The sequence below is a fragment of the Moschus berezovskii genome, chromosome 17 (assembly GCF_049115385.1).
Source record: "Moschus berezovskii isolate FMDL1 chromosome 17, NW_MosBer_1.0, whole genome shotgun sequence".
Lineage (NCBI taxonomy): Eukaryota > Metazoa > Chordata > Mammalia > Artiodactyla > Moschidae > Moschus > Moschus berezovskii.
This window is the reverse complement of record NC_142476.1, coordinates 50,537,569-50,558,580: the sequence shown is the minus strand read 5'-3', so window position 1 is coordinate 50,558,580 and position 21,012 is coordinate 50,537,569. Positions and strand designations below refer to the sequence as shown.

General features: G+C 51.8%; 1 protein-coding gene across 1 annotated transcript in view; it reads right to left on the bottom strand.

The window, feature by feature from the left end:
* Positions 1-1,328: 1,328 nt before the first annotated feature.
* Positions 1,329-21,012, bottom strand: part of TNFRSF8 (TNF receptor superfamily member 8) — a 72,318-nt gene continuing 52,634 nt past the window's right edge. The window contains exons 11-15 of the mRNA XM_055419608.2: positions 20,639-20,740; positions 20,452-20,505; positions 13,125-13,150; positions 8,726-8,909; positions 1,329-5,070 (exon numbers count right to left, since the gene is read on the bottom strand). Of these exons, the coding sequence (XP_055275583.2) occupies positions 4,826-5,070; positions 8,726-8,909; positions 13,125-13,150; positions 20,452-20,505; positions 20,639-20,740 (611 nt within the window). The 3' untranslated portion in view covers positions 1,329-4,825. The remainder of the gene's footprint in view (positions 5,071-8,725; positions 8,910-13,124; positions 13,151-20,451; positions 20,506-20,638; positions 20,741-21,012) is intronic.

The window sequence follows — 21,012 nt, the reverse complement described above, 5'->3', positions numbered from 1 at the left end:
GCTGGAGGGCTAGAGAGGAAAGGGTGGGCCTCATGCTAAGATGACCCATGCCCCACACCAAAACACAGACGCCTCTGGCCTCCCCAGGGTCTTTTGGTTTGGTTTTTCCTCTCCTGGAAGACACCCAGAGAAAGGGGAACCTGGACAGACTCCTTACCTCTCCCCCCACCCTCCCCCCACGGTGACATCAGCCGAGGGTGCCCGGCTGCTGCAACGTTAACCGGGAATGTGGTCTCAGCTCTCTGCTCCTTCTGAGAAAACACATCCAATTGCTTCCTGGCTACCAGCTACTGCTGCCTCCTTCCCCGGCTTCCCTCTGAAGTATGTCAAAACAACCTGTGAGGCCCCTCGTTTGCCTTTCATGCCCATGGCTGAGATAATACCAGGATGTTTATTGTTCTAATAGGAGGAAAACAGAAAGAAATGCAGACTGTGTTCTTAACCATATTTGTGATAAAATCTAAGGGACTTACAATGGCCCACCAGGCCCTGCAGGATCTGGCCCAGTTGGCTGCCCTTGTTATCTCCATTTCCTCTCTGCCCTGATCACTAAGCTTCTACCAGGGAGTGTGCTTCCTGAACCCTGGGGCCAGGATTCCCACCTCAGGACCTTGGCATTTGCCATCCCCCATCTGCCTCTTTGGGATATTTGCAGGTCATGTTCAGGTAGAACTTAAAAGGCACCTCCTCGAAGAAGCCCTCCCAGACCACCTAGCTAGAGTTGGCCATGCCCTCCAGACTTTCTGCCAGTCCCCAGATTAGGGGTTAGGGTTAGGGAGCACAGAGCACGATCTGACTCAAGAATGACTTTGTTCACTGACCTGGTTATGGGATCCCAGAGGGGTGGGGTGCAGAAACCCAAGGTGGGCTCGGCCAGCTTCTCCCTAAGATCCAAGGAGCTTCCCTTGAAGCTTTCGATATGCTCACTTTGGCTTCCAGTCAAGGGTGCGTGTTCAGTCGTGTCCGACTCTTTGTGACCCCATGACTGCAGCCCGACAGGCTCCTCTGTCCATGGGATTCTCCAGACAGGAATCCTGGAGTGGGTTGTCATTTCCTACTCCAGGGAATCTTCCTGACCCAGGGATCAAACCTGCACCTCTTCCATCTCCTGCATTGGCAGGCAGGTTCCTTACCACTGAGTCACCTGGGAAGCCCAGTCAAGGGTACTGACACATTATAGCTTTTCTCTCAGGCCCTGACTGTGAATCCCTTCCCCCGCTCATCCTGGCCCCAGCACCTCCCACCTTGCGCTTCCCCCAATGCTGCATGTTAGAGGACAGGGAGGGTCAAGGAAGGGGTGGAGGAGAGAAGGCACCCAAGGAACTTTGGTCAGAGCCACCTCTCATCTCTGCATAGATTTTTATTTAAAATCAAGTACCAGTGACCATGGACAGAGAGGACACCTAAGACACCTTCTTTAGGCTCTTGTGGCTGGAGTGATGCTCTGGAGATTCAGTCCCTTGTTCTCTCTTAGGGACTGACCCTGGCCTTAGAGATTCTAAGAACCTTACAGTAGCTTGCAACCTATAGGACCGCCTTGGGAAACAACGGATTTTCTTTGATGCAATAATTTCCGCAATACACATCACTTGCTGTCACTCCCTGACTACAATTGTTCAGGCAGAGGGGTGAGCACGTGTAGGCGGACTCCTCAGAGTCTGGGAATTGCAATTCTAGGCAGCAGGGGCCTTGTCCATCTGCCCACCTGGACATCAGAATGACCAGAAGTGAAGGCGGGGTCCCTCATCGCTGGGCAGGCAGGGTAGGGAAATGCTCTCCAGCTCTCGGATAGACCACGTGACAGGCAGTGGCTGGTTCAGTGGCCAGGCTGATTGTGAGATCCGGGTGTGGGCTGGAGTCTCGGAGGTGAGGTGGGTGAGGTCGCCTTCCTCCAGCCCCCAGAGGAAACATGGTCAGAGCTTCTGGCTGGCTGCCTGTGGTGCAGAGGAGGCCCTAGACTGCCCCTGAGTGTGACAAGCTGTGAAATAAAATTCATCTTTTACGGCAAGGCAAGAGAAATGTAAACATAAGAATTCTTCTCTGCCTTTGGCTTCCCCTCTCCCCGCACTGCACTGTGTATCTGTATTATGCGTCAAACCAGACTTCCATCAGCAGGAACACCAGCTCAACCAGTCACGTACTCATAGCATGAACAAGACAACTCCTTAAAACAGAGCATTCCTTCTTGGTCTTATAAGGGGGTCACATGACCCACCACGATGGCACTTAGATCTGGATGATGTAAACTGGTCAATAATATGTCATTTAATATACAGCCCTCTGTCTCAAAAAAACTTAAATTGTGTCTTGACTTCTAATAGGTGGAATAGTCCTCAGAGCTTTCTGAGATGCTCTTTCCAGGTTATAATCCTAACATTTGGCTCAAATAAAGTCTTCCAATTCTTTCTTAGATGAATTTTTTGTTGACACCAGGGAGGCAGACTGACCTTCCTAGCTCTGACTCTAAGCCCAAGGCTTACATTCACTCCTGGTCCTCTCTGGGTTCCCCAAGGCTGGGGCATTCATGCTGCTAGTAAGTGACTCCCTTTTCCAAGCTGGGGTGCTGCTGGTTTCAGCCCAGAGGGAAGAAGGATCATGCGGAAACCATGCATCTCTCCTACCCAAAGGGAACCTTGGGACCTGAGGGCTTTATTCTGAGTATCCTCAAAGGCTGGGCCTTGGACTGACCAGGGAGTGGGCATTACACAAGGAATAGTCTGCCTCCATCCACAGGGAAAAGCCTCCAGCAGTGGGAACGGCTGCCCCAGCAGACAGGGGGCTCCTTGTCCCCAGAGGCTGATGGTCTAGGTGTCTGGGGGTCTAGATACAGGGGGAACCCCTGTCCTGACTGGAGAGAGATAGCTCAGACCCTTCTGCTCAGGCATACTCAAATCTCAGGGAGAATTTCCTGAGCCTTGCGATTCCTTTCTAAGGGAACTTACAAATTTTTAAAGGATCAAAGTTTTGTGACAGGCCCTCCAGTGAGGGAGCCTGTCATTCCATGAACCATATGTCAATATCCTCAAGTCATGGCTGCAGAGCTCTTGGGGGTGGGGGGGTGGGGAGAGTGGCAGGAGGTTGCAGAGCACCCATACTGTCCTTGCAAAGGGCATTTTGGCAGTTGTCCAGCCCATGTAAACATCGGGTTCTGATGTAAACTGTCTCACACAGCATCCAGCGTCTCTCCAACTTTCCCCAAAACATCTGAGTGGTTTCAGAAACTACCCTTGTGATGCCTGACCCAGCCTCAACTTCCTCCAGAGACTGAGTGGCTGGTGAGTAAACAGCAGCTTTCCCCGGCCTGCCTTCCAGCGGGTAATTCCAACAGCCTCCAGGCTGCCTGGACTGTGCGTCCCAGGGCCATGGCGGACTTATCATCTGCCCACACTCCTTTTCCAAGGCTGCTTGTTTGTTGACTTGAGTCTGACAGCCCCAAGGAGAGCAGGACACCACAGCCCCAAGTCAGGCCACTCGATCTTTACTGTGAAACGTAAACTCCTGAAGTCCAGATTGAACCACAAAATATTCTTTGTTTTCCGGCAGAATGTCTGGGTGAGACCAGGGAGCTTTTTGACATCCACGTGAGCACACATACCCAAATCACCTTTTGGGCTTCCCAGGTGGCTCAGTGGTAAAGAATCCACTTGCTAAGGCAGGAGATGAGGGTTCAATCCCTGGGTGGGGAAGATGCCCCAGAGGAGGAAATGGCAACCCACTCCAGTAGTCTTGCCTGGAGAATCCCACAGACAGAGGAGCCTGGTGGGGTCGCACCTTGTGAGGTCCATGGGATCGCAAACCCTCGGACATGACTGAGCACAATCACCCAGTCTCCATCACAGGCGCTGAGCAGTCGGAGCCAGAGGCTGGGCCTGGGACCATCAGGTTCTGTGTACCTGGCAGATCTGGGAAGGATGCATCTTTGTGACCCAGGACAGAGCACATGGTACCCACAGAGTGGGCAAGAAAATAAGAAGGGCTCACAGTTCCCCTTCTCCATTTAGCAAGGAAGCCCCCTGGGTGAAGCAGAGCAGGGCCCTTCTCCAGGCAGCAGCTGGGTGGGCAGGGCCTCTGTCTGGGCAAGGGCACCATGGCTGCTGAGAATCTTCAGGTAGCTGGGTCCCAGATGCCTCTTGCTTCGGGGACAGTGACACGCCCTGGGCCCTGGGCCCACTGTGGGACAGGCTACAGAACACTGACAGACTGGCAAGACTAGGAGGGTCCCAGTAGCCCAGGCAGGGCTGGAGGCCAGACTGGGACTCACGTCCGCACAGAGTGCAGCGCTGTGACTGCGGCCAAGACGGGGCAGACAGACAACACCCCATTACTTGACTTCCCTTCTGATTCAGGACAAACAAACAAAGGCATTGGCTCCATGCCCACAGGGCCACTCACAGTAACCAGGGGTGGCTCGCACAGCAGTGAGGCCTGGAGGGCATCACTCTTGAGGCCAGGGTGATGGAGAAAGCGGGGCCTGGGGGGACGTGCCTCGTGGCCTCAGCCTCTGCTTAGTGTGTGTGACACCCAGGACTCTGGGGCATCTTCTCAGCAGCAGAAGAAGGCAAGGAGCCCAGGCCCTCCTGGTCATTCAGATCCAGACCCTTGGTTGTCTCTGCTGTACAGGCCCGGGCTCCCCAAGGTCTGGGATGGGAGGCAGCTGGGTGGGGATACAAGTACAGAACAGCGGGACCTCCCGCATTGACAGGCCGGGTCCACGACTGGAGGCTGGAACCTCACTTCAGGCCAGACGGGACTATGCCACCCGGGTGGTGCCACCAGGGCCACCGTGGCCTTCCAGAGGCACCCAGCTGCCCTCTCAGCCCAGCCCTCATTTCTCAGAGACGGTTGTGGGCAAGGGGTCCTCCTCTCCTTTCTCCTCCACCGAGAACATAACGTCCCCGCAGCTGCCCAGCGGTGGCTCCGTCTCCTGTTCCGGGTAGTGGGAGGCATAGTCCATCTCCAGCTCCTCCTCGAGCTCAGGCCCGGCTGGCCCCACTGGGCCTTGGCCCTCAGGCACCTCGGCCTTCACGGTCCCCACAATCACGGTGTCGGCTTTCATGATGTAGATGTTCTCTGCAAAGCAAAAGGGTGGGAAGGTGAGGAGACCAGGGCCCTAGCTGTACAGAAGCCAGGAGGCAGAGGAGGGGCCCCATCCCAGCTCTGCCACTCCTGCTGTGTGGCCTCAGGGAGAACGTACAGCCTCTCTGATTCACAATAAACCCTGCTGACTTCACAGGTGTCCTGGGGTTCAAAGGAGATAAAACAGGGAGCAGTTGCCTGCTGAGGGGTTAAGAACTGGAGGTGCTCCTGATCTTCTTGACATTTCTGCATGGATGGGGCAGGAGAGGAGAGGACAGGGTTAGGAGAGACAGCAAGCAGCGGGGAGAAATTAGGGAACAACGATGCTGGTATCAAGAGTGCCACTGAACACTGGCAGAGCTTAGCCTTGCCGGATGCCACCTTGGATGTTTTCCACACATTAGCTTCCGAATCTTTGCATCACTTCCACAAGGTAGATGGCCTATTATTATACGATCCCCATTTACAGATGGAGCTCAGGGATGTTAAATGACCTGCCCAATGTCACCAGGTAGTCAGTAGAAATCCCCAAAGAAACTCCACCCTGCCCAGCTTCCCTTTCAGCACCTATTCACGTGCCTAAAGCAGAAACCTGGGGATTGTGGGGGTGGGAGGAGGGGTAGCTGGCCGCAGCAACATGTCCTAGTTTTCCTGAGATGTTACCAGTTTTCAAAGTTCTGCGTCTCAGGAACCTCTTCAGTCTAGGCAAACCCAGACCACATCCTCCAGAAACCTCAACCCTGTTAATAATTGTCCTGAGATCTGGACAGCTTTGCAGGGACCGGTATATCTTGGTGTTTATTGCTTATTGCTGTGTGTCTGCCTAGCAAACAGGAGGGCTGCCTGTGAGAATTGCGTGGATGAGTAACCAGCCCAGTCTGTTAGCAGCGTTATCTGCACCCCCTCCCCACCCCACTGACCTGCTTCCAGGGCTTTGGAGTCTCAGGGGAGCTAAGTAAGCTGCCAAAGAAGCTAGGAAGTAGGGAGTCTGGCTTTCACCCAGATCAGCTAACTGCAAACTCCAGCAGCCCAGCTTCTGATAGCCTTGAGCTCAGGGCAGGGTGCCAGCTCCCAGCCCCTCAGCCCTAGAACTCTCTCTGGAGTCTGAATGGGGAAGCTATCAAGAGGGAACTTGAGAGCTAGGGTGGAGTTCAGGATGCCTGGGGCTCAGGATGCCTGCCTTGCTGGTGAACCCGGTTACACCCCTCTGATTCAGGAACCCCCCAAAGATTCTTGGGGCCCCTGCACCCTCAACCCCATTGCATAATCCAGTTTTTCCATTTTGGTCTTTGATACCCCTAGAAGAGAGAGAAGGTTACCAGAATGAAACAAGCTGTAGGCTGGGAGCACCCTACCCCCCAAAAGAGAGAGCATGGCCTCCAGTCACACACCCTCCACTAAAGCCTGCAGAACCTGACCAGAAGGGCTGGCAAAAGATAGAAGCCAGTGATGGTGAGGTGAGGGAGAACACAGAAGAAACCAGGCAGGGCCAGAGATGAGAGAGACAGACAGACAGACATAGAGGAGGAGGGGCGTGAATGAAGTGGGGTATGTTTGTCCAGGTAGAAGCAGCCAAAGCTGGGGGGCCACCCCTTCACGTTCCTTGGGTCCTGATTCCTTGGGCTCTGTCCACCACCACAGGGCTGCCCATTCCCCAGCTGGGAGGGAGAGGGTCTTCCAGAAGCTGCTTGGATTTCCTGCCCCATTCAGGGCTCCAGCATCCAAGGAAGTTGTCTTGGTTGGGAGCGGGGGGTGGTGGTGGTGGTGAAGGTGAAGGGACAGGGTTCCCTGTGCCTGGTGCCCAGGAGTAGACGGGTAACCAGAGCGTGATCCCCTTGGGAACTGGACCAGGGGGTACTCCTCTAGGGAGATGTCAGAAGAACAGAGGGCTCACCACCTCTTGAATTATCCAGGAAGACCTCCTCCAAGCTTACAGACCAGGCTGCCCATGTCCCAGCCCTGCTAGGAGCCTGGTACCTCCCTCTACCCACCTCTACCTGCCTGCCAAACACTCCCAGAGCCCCAGCCCTGTGGTTCCAGGCACTGTGCTCAGCAAGGACTCAAATATTCAAATTAAGACTTCTTAGGAAATTTGCAGGAGAATGTCTTCAGCAGTATTTCTCCAAACACATCCTTTTTCAATAAAACTTGCTGAAAGTTGCAATTCCAAAAGTTTCAATTTGGCGCTGACGGTTCTGTCCTTAAGAGTTCCATCCACCAACCCCTGCTACAGAAATGTGTAGGATGATCATAAATGCCTCTTCGGAATGATTTCAGTGATGGTTAACCCTCCAGAGAAGACAGAGATGGAGCCCATTAAGACCCTGCCCCTCAGGGAGCTCAAAGCCAGGTGGGGTGGGGAGGAAGCTGCAAACACAGTCACACTGCTGGGAGCTGAGGACACAAGGTGGAGAGGCCTGGGTTCTGGGGGTGCCCAGAGGGTGTCTCCTAGACAGGAGAGTGGAGAGGGCGCAGAAGGCTGGAGGAGGAGGCAAATACACAAGGTCCTGGGACATCAGGAATTTATTCAAGACTTCCCCCGGTGGTCCAGTGATTAAGACTTCTCACTTACTCTGCAAAGGGCATGGGTTCGATTCCTGTTCGGGGAACTAAGATCCCACAGGCTAAGTAGTACAGCCAAAAAAGAAAAGAATTGACTAGATTCAAGGAAGTGGAGTTGACTATTTCAGGTAAGGAAGAAGCTCCCATAAAGAAGCTCAGCTGTGAGAGAGGGCTCCAAAAATTAGAAAACTGCCGCTGAGAAGGGGGAGCAGACCTGTGGGGTTGGGAGGCAGGCGAGCCTGGTGAGGAGGAGAAGCAGCAGCCTGGAATTCACACTGCAGGGAGCAGGGACTCCCTGGAGGGCTTCAAGCAGGGGTATAATATGGGCAAGTATCCGTTTTGGTAGAAGCGCTCTTGATGTACCAGGGTGAGGGGAGGAGGAGGAAGGAGACTAGAGAGTGGAAGGTTTGCCTTGGCTGGAGGGAGGCTGCAGTTCGGGGCACCAGGGGAAATCGCCTCTTCCTCCTGAACCGATGTTTCTCCAATTGTAAAACGGAGGGACTGACTCAATCCTCAGAAGGAGAGGTGACCAGCGTGCAGTGCCCAAATGTGAATGCATCAGCCAAGAGGCAGCTCTTGGCTGATGTCTCTCCTGACATCTCCCTCCACCCGTCTTAGGGGTCCTGTGTTGGGGGCTAGATGGTGTTTACTTCCCCTCTGACAAGAGCAGGCACCAGGCAGAGGGAGCCCTGCACCCACCAGGGCAACTTTGCGAGCATTGTTTCACAAGTTCTCACAATGACCCCGGGAAGTCAGAACTATTAACTACTCTTAGTTTGGTGGTGGTGGTTTAGTTGCCAAGTCATATCTGAATCTTGCAACTCCATGGGCTGTAGCCCACCAGGCTCCTCTAGTTTACAGAAATTTAAATTGGGATGAAGAGGCGGAGCAAGCTGTAGATAACCCTGAGAATGGCTTAACTCCTTCATGAAAAGCATTTCCTACTTATAAAAGCCAGTGGGGGAGCCCCTGCCTCTTCCTTGCTGAGCTTTCCATCCCCAGGGTCTCTGGTCGCTCATTAGGGGCTCAGGGTCCATCTCCCACTGCTCCCTGAGCACTCCAGGATCCCCCAAACAGGCCGACTCACCAATCCTGTTGTTGGTATGCTCCATGGTCCCTCGGGGCTCAGGTAGGTCTGTGGGGGACGGGGGACTGCTGACTGGGCTGGCCTCCAGCAGCCGTAGGCTCTCCAGGCAGGTCTCCACAGCCGGGCGGCTCAGTAAGCCCTGCTCCTCATTGCCTGGGTCTGCCACTGATACGCTCTTGGTCAGCTGCAATGGGCAGAGGAAATAGTGCTGAGGCAGGATACCCCAACCTCCCCCAGTCTCTGCGCTGGGGAAAGCGTTTCTTCCTCCCCATAGACCCCAGCGAGTCTCCCTCTCTGCTTTAAAGCCACCATGCGCTCATCCTGGGCTTCTCAGCATGGATGACCTGATGTTCCTGCATATGAGACCCTGTGAAGGCACGTCGTTTTTAACTGGCACTAAAGAAGGATAGTGGAGCATCGCATACAATGCTTACCGTGTATGTGGCCCTCAACACGTGCTAATCCTTAACAACCATTGTGCAAGAGTTCACGCTAAGTTGCTTCAGTTATGTCTGACTCTGCGACCCTAAGGACTGTAGCCCGCCAGGCTCTTCTATCCGTAGGATTCTCCAGGCAAGAATACTGGAATGAGTTGCCAAGCCCTCCTCCAGGGGATCTTCCTGACCTAGGGATGGAACCCCAGTCTCTTATGTCGCCTGCATGGACAGGTGGTTCTTTACCACTAGTGCCCCCTGGGAAACCCAACTAGTCTACACGGCGGTTAGTATCTCCCCATTTTACAGATTAGGAAATTGAGGCACAGAGGAGTCAACTAACTTGCTCAGGGTTAGTTAGTAAGTGTCCGGCCAATACTGGAACCTCAGTGTCTCCCTTTGGAATCCATACATGTTTGCTCAGTCTACAAGTGTCAGCTCTAGGCCCACCCCAACTCCCCTGCTCCTGGGACAGCAGTCTTTTATGATCACACTAACGTACTAAAAACAGATATGTTTCAGGAATATGTTGGTTTCGGTTTTGACCTTTCCATAAGTGCCAAGGAGAAGTGGTCTCATGAACTGTTCTAACGTAAATACCATTTACCTTCAAGCTTGGAAAGGGAATGAGTTTGAATAATTCTGAAAATACAGTTACATAATCCTTCATATTCTTTTACAATAATTTGAAGTCTAAAAGATGGTAGTCTTAAAGAAGTTACTATTTATGCACTGGTCCATGTGGCCAAAATATATTTGGTTATCTTTAGCTATTGTTGTTCAGTCACTCAGTTGTATACGACTCTTTGCGACCCCATGGACTGCAGCATGCCAGGCTTCCCTATCCTTCATCATCTCCCAGAGCTTGCTCAAACTCATGTCCATTGAGTTGGTAATCTTTTCCAGCATCAGGATCTTTTCTAATGAGTCGGCTCTTTGCATCAGGTGGCCAAAGTATTGGAGCTTCAACATCAGTCCTTCCAATGAATATTCAAGATTGATTTTCTTTAGGATGGACTGGTTTGATGTCCTTGCAGTCCAAGGGACTCTCAAGAGTCTTCTCCAACACTACAGCTCAAAAGCATCAATTCTTTGGCGATTAGCCTTCTTTATGGTCCAACTCTCCCATTCATACACGACTATTAGAAAAACCATAGCTTTGAGTAGAGGGACCTTTGTCGGCAAAGTAATGTCTCTGCTTTTTAATATGCTATCTAGGTTTGTCATAGCCTTTCTTCCAAGAGGCAAACATCTTTTAATTTCATGTCTGCAGTCACCATCTACAGTGATTCTGGAGCCTACGAAAATAAAGTCTGTCACTGTTTCCGTTGTTTCCCCATCTATTTGCCATGAATGATGGGACCAGAGGCCATGATCTTAATTTTTTGAATGTTGAGTTTTAAGCCAGCTTTTTCACTCTCCTCTTTCATCTTCATCAAGAGGCTCTTCAGTTCCTCTTCACTTTCTGCCATAAGGGTTGGTATCATCTGCATATCTGGGGTTATTCATATTTCTCCCGGCAATCTTGATTCCTGCTTGTGCTTCATCTTTTGCATGATGTACTCTGCACATTAAGTTAAATAATCAGGGTGACAATATACAGCCTTGACGTACTCCTTTCCCAATTTGGAACCAGTCCGTTGTTCCATGTCCAGTTCTAACTGTTGCTTCTTAACTTGCATAAGGTTTCTTAAGAGATAAGTAAGGTGGTCTGATATTCCCATCTTTAAGAATTTTCCAGTTTGTTGTGATCCTCACAGTCAAAGGCTTTGGCATAGTCAATAAAGCAGAAGTAGATGGTTTTCTGGAATTCTCTTGCTTTTTCTATGATCCAATGGATATTGGCAATTTGATCTCTGGTTTCTCTGACTCTACTAAATCCAGCTTGAACATCTGGAAGTTCTTGGTTCATGTACTGTTGAAATCTAGCTTGGAGGATTTTGAGCATTACTTTGTTACCGTGTGAGATGAGTGCAATTGTGTGGTAGTTTCAACATTCTTTGGCATTGCCTTTCTTTGGGATTGGAATGAAAATTGACCTTTTCCAATCCTGTGGTCACTGCCGAATTTTCCAAATTTGCTGGCATATTGAGTGGAGCACTTAAACAGCATCATCTTTTAGGATTTGAAATAGCTCAACTAGAATTTCATCACCTCCACTAGCTTTGTTCGTATCTTGCTGCTGCTGCTAAGTCGCTTCAGTCGTGTCCAACTCTGTGAGACCCCACAGACGGAAGCCCACCAGGCTGCCCCGTCCCTGGGATTCTCCAGGCAAGAACACTGGAGTGGGTTGCCATGTTCATATCTTACAAATCATTAAATACATTTTTCATGAAACTTCTTGATATCGTAACAGCAACTCATCTGACCCAAGCACGTTTGAATGTGATCTCCCATGATTTGAAATTGAACCTGTATTGTGGTTCCATCTATTATGTTTAAAAATAGAGAATGGAGGCTTTCCTGGTGACTCCATGGTAAAGAATCCCCCTGCCAATGCAGGGGACACAGGTTCAATCCCTGGTCCAGGAAGATTCCACATGCTACAAAGCAACTACGTCTAGGCACCACAACTACTTAAGCCTGTGTGCTCTAGAGCCTGTGCTCTGAAACAAGAGAAGCCACTGCAATGAGAAGCCCATGCACCACAACGAGAGAGTAGCCCTTGCTCACTGCAACTAGAAAAAGCCCATACGCAGCAACAAAGACCCAGTGCAGGCAAATAAATAAATATAACTTTAAAAATACTATTAAGAAAAAAGAGGAATGGAAGAACTGATAAGTGGGGGATGGGGCGGGAAGTGGGCAAACCATACATACCTGAGACCTGGTCATCCGGTATGTTTCGTCCTGCCCCCTCTCAGCTGTGGAAAGCAGTGCTGCTCCTCTCCCCATGCCCCTCACTGGTCCCTGAGCTGCCCCTGAGAGGCCAGCACAGAGCAGGGCCCCAAGCTAAGCCTGGTGAGGACCTGGTGCACATGCCCCATGCAGGATGGCCGCAGGATCGGTGGTGACATGTGCAAAGCCCCTGGCCCAGCGCCTGGCACAGCGAGAGCTTCATAAAAGGTGGGTGAAGATGGCCTTGCTAGGAGGCAGTTCAGGGTAACAGCTCAGCGCACCGGCTTTGGAATCACGCACACCAACCCTCAAATCCCATCTGATCTATTTTCCAACTGCAGAATCACCTTTCCTGTCTGGGCCTCTGTTTCCTCTCCTATCCAACAGGACAACAGTACCAACCTCAGTGTGTTGCCAGGACAAACTGGATCAACTTGGAGAAAGCACAAAGCCAGATGCCTAGCTCACAGTAAGAGCCCCATGCATGCACATGTGCTCAGTCACATCTGACTCTTTACGACCCCATAAAGTGTGGCCCGGCAGGCTCCTCTGTCCATGGGATTCTCCAGGCACGAGTACTAAAGTAGGTTGCCATTTCCTCCTCCAGGGGATCTTCCCGACCCAGGGATCAAACGTGCATCTCTTGCATTGCAGGCGGATTCTTTCCTACTCCGCCACCTGGGAGCACCAAGTGCTCCATACATGCTAGCTAAAGTTTCAAAAGTCTGTGCTACTGACTTGACATCCCAGCTTTGAGGATGAGACTCACGGTGGATTGAAGGACAAAGGGGAAAATGAACCCAGCCTTCCCTCAGACCACACCTGGCACCCGAATGGTCAAAACCAGACCTGCCATCTGGCAGGCCCTTCTGGAAGTCCCCGGCGGGATGAGCCAGGAGTCGAGGCTACCGTGGGGGTGGGGTTGCGCATCCCCGGCCAGGGCCTGGCTGAGGCCCCACCGTGTTCAGAGTTCCCTGAGAGGGGTAGACCCAGCCTGAACTGGCTGCACCTGGGCCATGGGAGGGAAACGACCCACTCAGTCACTGTTAGAACCAGCAGCTCTGATAGGGGAGGAGTCATATGTAGGGGCACAAAGCTGGGGTGGGGGCAAGAGAGAGGCTACTTACTATCGGGTTCCTCCCCGGCTTGCAATCTGCAAGGAGAAAAAGAGCAGTCACTTCACCAAGGGGCATCAGGCAGTTGCCTGGCCCTGCCCCACCCCACTGCAGGCAAGTGCCCCCTCCACTGCCCCCAGGGTGGAAGCTGGTCCTTCCTCAGACCTCACTCTGGAGAACAGTGGATGGGTTTCAGGCCTGGGGCACAGGGCCTCACTTCCTAGGGGCAGCCAGAGAACAGGGCAGTCATCTGTCTCCCAGCCACCAAGCTCCTCCGCACACCGGACCCCTCCCCATCCACCCACTCCCACACACGCACAGGAGTGGTTCAGGACCAGCGAGCACCCCAGCTGGAGCCGAAGAGGCTCTGGCAGGGTGAGAAGCTGGTCTGTGGCTGCTGCCACCCCCTGGTGGCCTCCAGGGGCAGAAGAGGCCAGAGGGCCCCGGAGCAACATGTGAAACAACCCACACAGGAGGGCCTCATGGTGATAGAGGGTGGTGGATCCTGAGGATCCTTTCTGAGCCCCCGCATCAGACATGCCTAAAGCCAGATGGCTGCAGAGCCCGTTAGGCTCCAGCCAGCGTGAATTTGGCCTTCTATCACGTGTGCCCGAAACAGCCCACGTGACCAGTCTCACCGGCCATCATACTTCCGATAGTGTGGGCTCGGGGCACACCTGGCGGGCTCGGGCCACAGTGATCCTCAGGGGAAAACCTTCAACTTCTCACCCTAAACTCCACCCTCCTCTCCAACTTTTCTCTCGAATTAAACAAGGTGTCGGGTCATGGCCAAGTATATGTTGACCCTTAACCACAGCCAGATGGCCAACTGGGAAAGCTAGAGATGGTACCCAGAGACGTGTATACACCAGGGTGAGTCAGCTCCCGGGCACTGAGTCCCCTGGGAGCGCACAGCCCCTTATACTCCCAAGGGGGCTCCCTACAGGGTCTTGACTTCTGTTGCCTTTAGGTGTGGACATCTGACCAGAGAACTCGCCTATGAAGAGGCCAGCCAGCTGAGTCACCTCTGGAACTCTGTCTGACCTCAGCTGCTCTGGGGAACCAGCCTCCTCAAATCCTACCCGAAATGCACACTGGGGGCCAACCAGCCATGATAAAACAACACAATGGGCAACTTGAACCTGCTGTGTAGACACCAGGTCACTCTGGGGGACAATCTTCCATGTCTATTTTGAATTACCATCCACAGGTAAAGTGTCTAAAGGGGAAATGGATCAGAATCATGGTCAAAAGGAAAACGTGTAAAATGACACAATGGTTGATTACTGAGTTAAACAAATCTGGGAACTGCTGTTCCCAGCAGAGCAGTCACCTTAGGAGGCTTGTGGCTCTCTCCCACGAGTTGGCCACTGTCCAGTGCCGGAGCCAGCATTTTGAGAAATGTCCGGCCTGAGGCACATTCTTTTAAATGAAGTCAGAGAAGCCAAATCTTTATCCCTTGAGAGTGATTTTTGAGTTCTGCAAACAGCCAACTGTCATTTGGCAGCGAGTCATTGAGGGGAGAAAGTATGTGACAAAGTAACAAGACAGAATAAACAAAAATGATAAAACACAGTCCTGGAGAGGAAGTGGGTAAACAGGAACACAGCTGCTCATGCCCGGTGAACTGGTTCCCTCTTTCTCAAGAACCATCTGGCTCTGAAAACTTCACACACTTTGACTTAGTAATCCCTCTTCTTCAGGGACACACCCTCAGGAAATAACTCGAAGGAAAGTAACCAGGCTGTGCACAGCAGTGGAGCCTATCATAAGTAAAAAGCTGAAAATGAGCCAGATGCCAAACAAGGAAGCAGCTTAGTGGTCCTGCATCGGAGGCCTGCCTAGCCATGCAACCCCAGCAGAGTCCTTACCTCCCCCAGTCTCAGGCCCCTCGTTTGGAAAAGGGGCGAGACCATGCCCCTTCAGAGGGTTTTTATGAAGATTAAATGAGATCTCAGAAGAGAAGGTGCCCAGGAATCAATCATGTTGATAGCATATTCTCTCTCTCTTATTTTTTTGAGTTTCTGTGGGCTTTACTGGGATAAGTTAACAAAAATCAAGATTCCATCAACCATCCTTTCTTAATTTATAAACTCAGCAGAGACTCTGGTCCATATATGAAAGTGTGAAAATATTAGTCGCTCAGTCATATCCAACTCTTTGTGACCACATGGACTATACAGCCCAGTCGACCAGGCTCCTCTGTCCATGGAATTCTGCAGGCAAGAATACTGGAGTGGGTAGACATTCCCTTCTCCAGGGGATCTTCCCAACCCAGGGATGGAACCCAGGTCTCCCGCATTGCAGGCGGGTTCTTTACCATCTTAGCCCACAGGGAAGCCCCTTGGTCCATATATGTGTACATACAAACCATAACACGTTTCAACATAAACAGAGTCCCACTGGAACATTTTGCCAGTTAACAGAAAGCCAATTCTCCCTTTCCCCAAATGTCTTCAAAATTGAGTCCCCACTGTTTACTTCTCGGTGGAACTAGTCCCTTGTGGCTAGGGACACTGGAGTTCTATCCCGTCTACTAAACCAAAAAAAATAATTGTTTTCAAGTTTTAATATGAGAGCACATACTCTTGATAGGTTGTGATGAAAATGACACTGAACTCATATGGTCTTCCTCCTCCAAACCCATGACTCCAATCTAATCAGGACAAAAACACGAGACCGATTCCAACAGAGGATCATCCTATAACTTAACTGACCAGCACTCCTCAAAACTGCCAAGGTCATCAAAAGCTAGGAAAGCAGGAACTGTCAGAGGCCAGAGAAGCCTAAGGCACAAATGTAAAGTGGTATCCTGGGTGGGATCCTGGAGTGGTAGAAGCATGTTAGGCAAAGCTAAGTAGTTCTGAACAGAGAATGGACTCCAGATAATAGCAGTGTGTCAGTATTGCTTTTATTGTGACAAACGCGCTGCAGTAGAATCAGATGTTTATAATAGAGGAAATTGGGTGTGGGCTATATTTCCACTAACTTCTCAAATTTTCTGTAAGTCTAAAACTTTTCTTTAAAATGAAGTCTATTTAGATTTTTTAAATTAAAACATTAAAAAGGGAAGGACAAAAGAAAAAACAAAAAGGAAAGTGGCTAGAATACTCCCTAGCACCTAGGGGGCCCCGGGATACTCCCATGACTTGACACTCCATCACACCGAAAAGAAAACCAGCTTTCAATACTGTCTCTCAGAAACCAACATAAAATAATGTCAAGGTGAAAAGGCAGAATCCAGATGGTATCAACCTCGGCCTTACAGCCGTGTTACAACCTGCCTATGTTCTTTAATGAAGACCTAGAATGAACGGTGCCAACTGGAGAGGTCAGATTTCGTTTTTTTCCCTCAAAAATTTTGCTTCAGTTCCCTCTCTTCATTCATTGGTAACCTTGCTTTTTTGGAATAATCGCAATCTTCTCACAAATGTGTCCAGCATCCCAGGACACAAATCCAGGGACAAACGGCATCGGCGGCCCCTCCGTCCCCAAAGAGAAGTGCTGGTTTCCCAGAGCCCGTGGGTTCTGACACCCCAGTTACCCATCCTTTCCATCCCTGTCGCTCTCTGCTGTCAGCTCCATCCCCTCTCTGGCCTGGGGTTCTGGCCGCTGCGGGACATGGAACAGACCCAAGGAAGGAGTTTGGCAAAAGGCAGCCTTAGATTCCAATCCAGGAAGGGGCAGGAAATTATTACAAGCCAAGCTGGGAACATGGTAATGGAGTGCTCCAGGGAACCCCCTGGCGGTCCAGTGGTTGGGACTCAGCACTCTGACTGCCAAGTGCTGGGGGTTGATCCTTGGTCAGAGAACTAAGATCCCACAAACCGCATGGTCCAGCCAAAAAAAAGGAAAAAAATTTTTTTTCCTTCAATTAAAAAATAAATTAAAAAAAAAAACAAACATTTAAAAAAGAGATGAGCCCCAAACACAGAAAGATGGAACCAAAAGGACACAGGAGCCAGCTTGAAGAGCCCTCACTGGCCTCAACCGGGACAATTTGAACATCAAATTAAGTAACAACGACAGCAGAGTTAAAAAGGAATCACACATCCAGACAGACAAACATACAGGAACGGAGGAAAGGCTGATGATGCACCGGTTATTCACAGAGCCTCAAAGCACCTCCCCTCACCTTAGCGATGACCACAGAGGAAAGAGGACTGCACTGCGGACAAGGCCAGCAGACACCACGCTAATCCAGGGCTTATGGTGAACACGCAGGGGGAGAGACAAAGGGACACCTGGCTGGGGGTGGGGATGTGGTGGATACCTCACTCCAGAGCCAGGCAAACCCGGGGTGAGGGGCAGCCACAGAACCACTGGTGGAATCTTCCAAAATGGCAAGGTCATGACCAGGAGGGAGAAACTCAGACTAGAGGGGACACAAGACACAGTGGCCAAATGCAACAGGAGAGGCTGGCCTGCATTCAAGGTACTGTTATCAATGCACGAAGAAACTCGACTGGGGTCTGAGAGCTTGCTGGTGGTGATACAGCAAAGCGACTTCTCTGATGTTGATGATTTCACTGCGGTTGTGTGAAATACACACTCAGGTATTCAGGGTGAAAAAGCACGAAGTCGGTAACTTACTTTCAAATAGTTCAGGAAAAATATGTTCAGCGTACTTTTCTGTATGTTTGAAGTTGTTTCAAAACAAACATAGCAATGTTTCCAACTTAAAACTGCCTGAAGTAACAGATAGTAATGATGACAGTGTCTTTTTAAATGATGGGTTAAAAGACTTTTCAGCCAGTGTTTTTCAACCAGGAGAGACGTTTCCCCTCCAGGGCGCATGTGGCAGCACCCGGAGACACTGCTGGCTGTCACAGATGGGAGGTGATACGAGTATCTGGCAGATCTACAGACCAGGCCTGCCTGGCATCCTGTAACACACAAGACAATCCCCACAGCAAAGAAAGATCCCGGGCAGGTGTCAACAGTGCCAGGGCACCCTTCATGCAAAAATCTAGCCAGCACCACCAACAAAATCCTGGTTGGTCGTACTGCTCATTAACCAAGTGGCCTTAGACAAGCTTCTTCATCTTCCCGTGTCTCAGCTTTCTCATCTGAGAAATGGGTATAACAGGCCTCTGGGAGGAATAAGATGAGAACACACGTGTACTTATGGAGATGCCTGCCCCCAAGGACACACACCACCAAGTCAAATCCACTCAGGGATGGGGGTGAGCATCAAATAGGCACCTGTCCAGGTCACTGCTAACCACAGCCGGGGCTCCCCGAGCCCTGGAGTTCTGAGACCAGGAGGACTGAAGCCAGATTATTCCCATTCTGCTTGAGCTGGTCAGAAAGCTTGGGAGGGCACTTGCTGGACCCAGCACAGGGCCACTAGGAAGCGCACGGTGGAGACACAAAGGAGCGGACAAGTGCATAAAGACTCCTGCACCCCTCCAGCTCCCACTGCATCCACCCTGCTCATCCACCCACATCCTGCACCCTGCGTCGCCTCCTTCCCTGGGAACCAGGCCCCCAAGGACCCACCAGAAGCCAGCGCGCCAGAAATGGCACCAAACAGGGTGGACACCACTGAGCCCCAGGCTCAGTTCCTGGTAGGTCTGACTTTTTAAGAGAAGGTGCTTTTTGTCTTTTCTCTCTCTCTTTTTTTTTTTTGGTATGTGTGTGACAAAACTGCTATCATGGAGGTTTGAAGAAAAAAATAAACTGACAGCAATGGAAACTCTAATACTAGAAAAATGTCAAGAAAGCAAACGCGGGTTTCAATGAGACACTGAGCCTGACAGCTCATGGAAAAAGGCTTGAAACTGTCAAAACACAAAAACCCCCCTTGCGAAGAGAATAGAAGCACCTGCTTGTGAAACTCATCACCCAAAACACGCCTCACGCACTGTGTTTGGGGGCCCAAGTCAGAAGCCAGGCGAGGGCGAAGCTTTCCGTGGGGCCTGGGGGCGTGGGGGGAGAGGAGGTCTGAGCCGACCGCTGGGCGTCAGGCTGGGCCCTAGGTGGTGGACAACCCATGGCGGGGGGCGGGGGGCGGAGGAAGAGGGTAAAGGACAGGCCTCTGCCAGTGAGACCTGCCGCTCCAGGACCAGTTCCTGAGTCTGGCTATGGCACCTGCAGACAGTGTGGCCCTGGGTCTCATCTCTTCATTATGAAATGGAGAGCATCACCCATTTCCCGTGGGGCTTCTGGGTCTGTGAGACCCTCATAGGACCCTGCCTGGAAACCAGAAAGGAAGCTCAAACCATTTGTGTTTGCTCCTTCCCCTGTGGTCAGGGCCCATACACTGTAGGTGCTCAATCAATGCTTGTGGCATGTTGAGGAGGACCTTGTCCTGCTTTGAAAGATGTCGCCCAGGGGAGAGGAGATAGTTGGCACAAGATGGCTGGGGTGCCCCCTCCCGCCCCCTGCCAGGTGAGAGCTGAGTCTGCTGCCTGGATGGGTGGGGCATGGAAGGCTGCCTGGAAGAGGTGGTCTGGAGGCTGGCCAGGGATCAGAGACAAGAGTTCAGATCAACCGAGAACTCAGGAAAGCCTGGATTCCTGCTGAGAAAAAAAGGTCCCAGACACAAGGGAGCTGTTAGCAAACAGCAGCCACTATCCGCATGCTGACTCTGTGCAGGCACTGCACACAGCCCTAACACGCCCCATCACAATGGACCCACACGTCCACTCTCTGAATTAGACCCAGCTTTCCAGGTGGCACTAGTGCTAAAGAACCCACCTGCCAACGTAGGAGACATAAGAGACATGGGTTCAATCCCTGGGTCAGGAAGATCTCCTGGAGGGAGGGTATGGCAACCCACTCCAGCATTCTTTCCTGGAGAATCCCATGGACAGAGGGGCCTTGCAGTCCATAGGATCACAGAGAGTCGGACACAACTGAGTGACTTGGTCCAGATGAGGAAACTGAGACACAGAGGAATTAAGTAATTCACCCAAAGTCACGCAGCTCATAGTGCAGATCAGGACTCTGGCCCTGTTAGCCTGCTCCCCGACCCCAACCCCTACACCCTGGGCACCAGCAGGAGGGAAGGGGCGGGAGAAATGACAAGGAGGCTACGAAGGAGGGACAGAGAGAAGAGTGGAAGGGAAGGCCTCTCCTGAGGGCATGGCCAAGGAGAGAATGAAGGACAAGGTGAATTTCTGAAACTTCGTGCCCAGACCGCATCCGACGCTGAAGGGAACATGTCACATAGTTTCCACCCACATTATATTCCCGTCACATATGAGGTTGCAAAGAAAGGAGGAGCAGCTTGTGGGAACCCCCCCACACACAGAGGGAGCCCCAAGGGAGTCCTGGCCCACCGTGCAGAGCTGTGGTGTAGCCGCACAGCCCTTTTGGACCCCCGGACACTCACCCACAGGCTCCAGCGTGGGCCGGAAGGTCTGGACTGGGAAGCACAGATGCAGCTCTGAAACGACAGCAGGAGGGGGACCGGGGTGCCAGCCTCAGAGAGTCTCAGCGGGCAGGATGGGAAAAGAACCCAGGCCAGGCTAGCACAGGGCACGCTGCCCTCCCAGGGCCCCAAGGATACACGCACTTACTCTGTCCAATCCACTTCCTGCAGGCCCTCCGGTGGCACAGGACGAAGGAGCTGAAGCTGACGACCACCACCAGTATCAGAATCACCCAGAAGAGCACAGGTCCTGGAACACAGAGGTGCCCTTCATTCTCACCCTGACATCCTGGCAGGGAGCCAGGGGCCCTAAGGCAACCACATAGCACGGCCCTCACCCCAGACTGCTTCCTCCTTCTGGACACAGACTCCACTGTTGCTGACAGGACCTGGTCTTTTCCCAAGCCAGAACCGAAACCCAGATCCTATCTACAGCTATCTGGTCCAGCCCTTCCCTTCCTGTCCCTCATCTGACTCTGGGAAGCCCATGGGGGAGCTAAAGAGTTGAAGGATGCACTAACC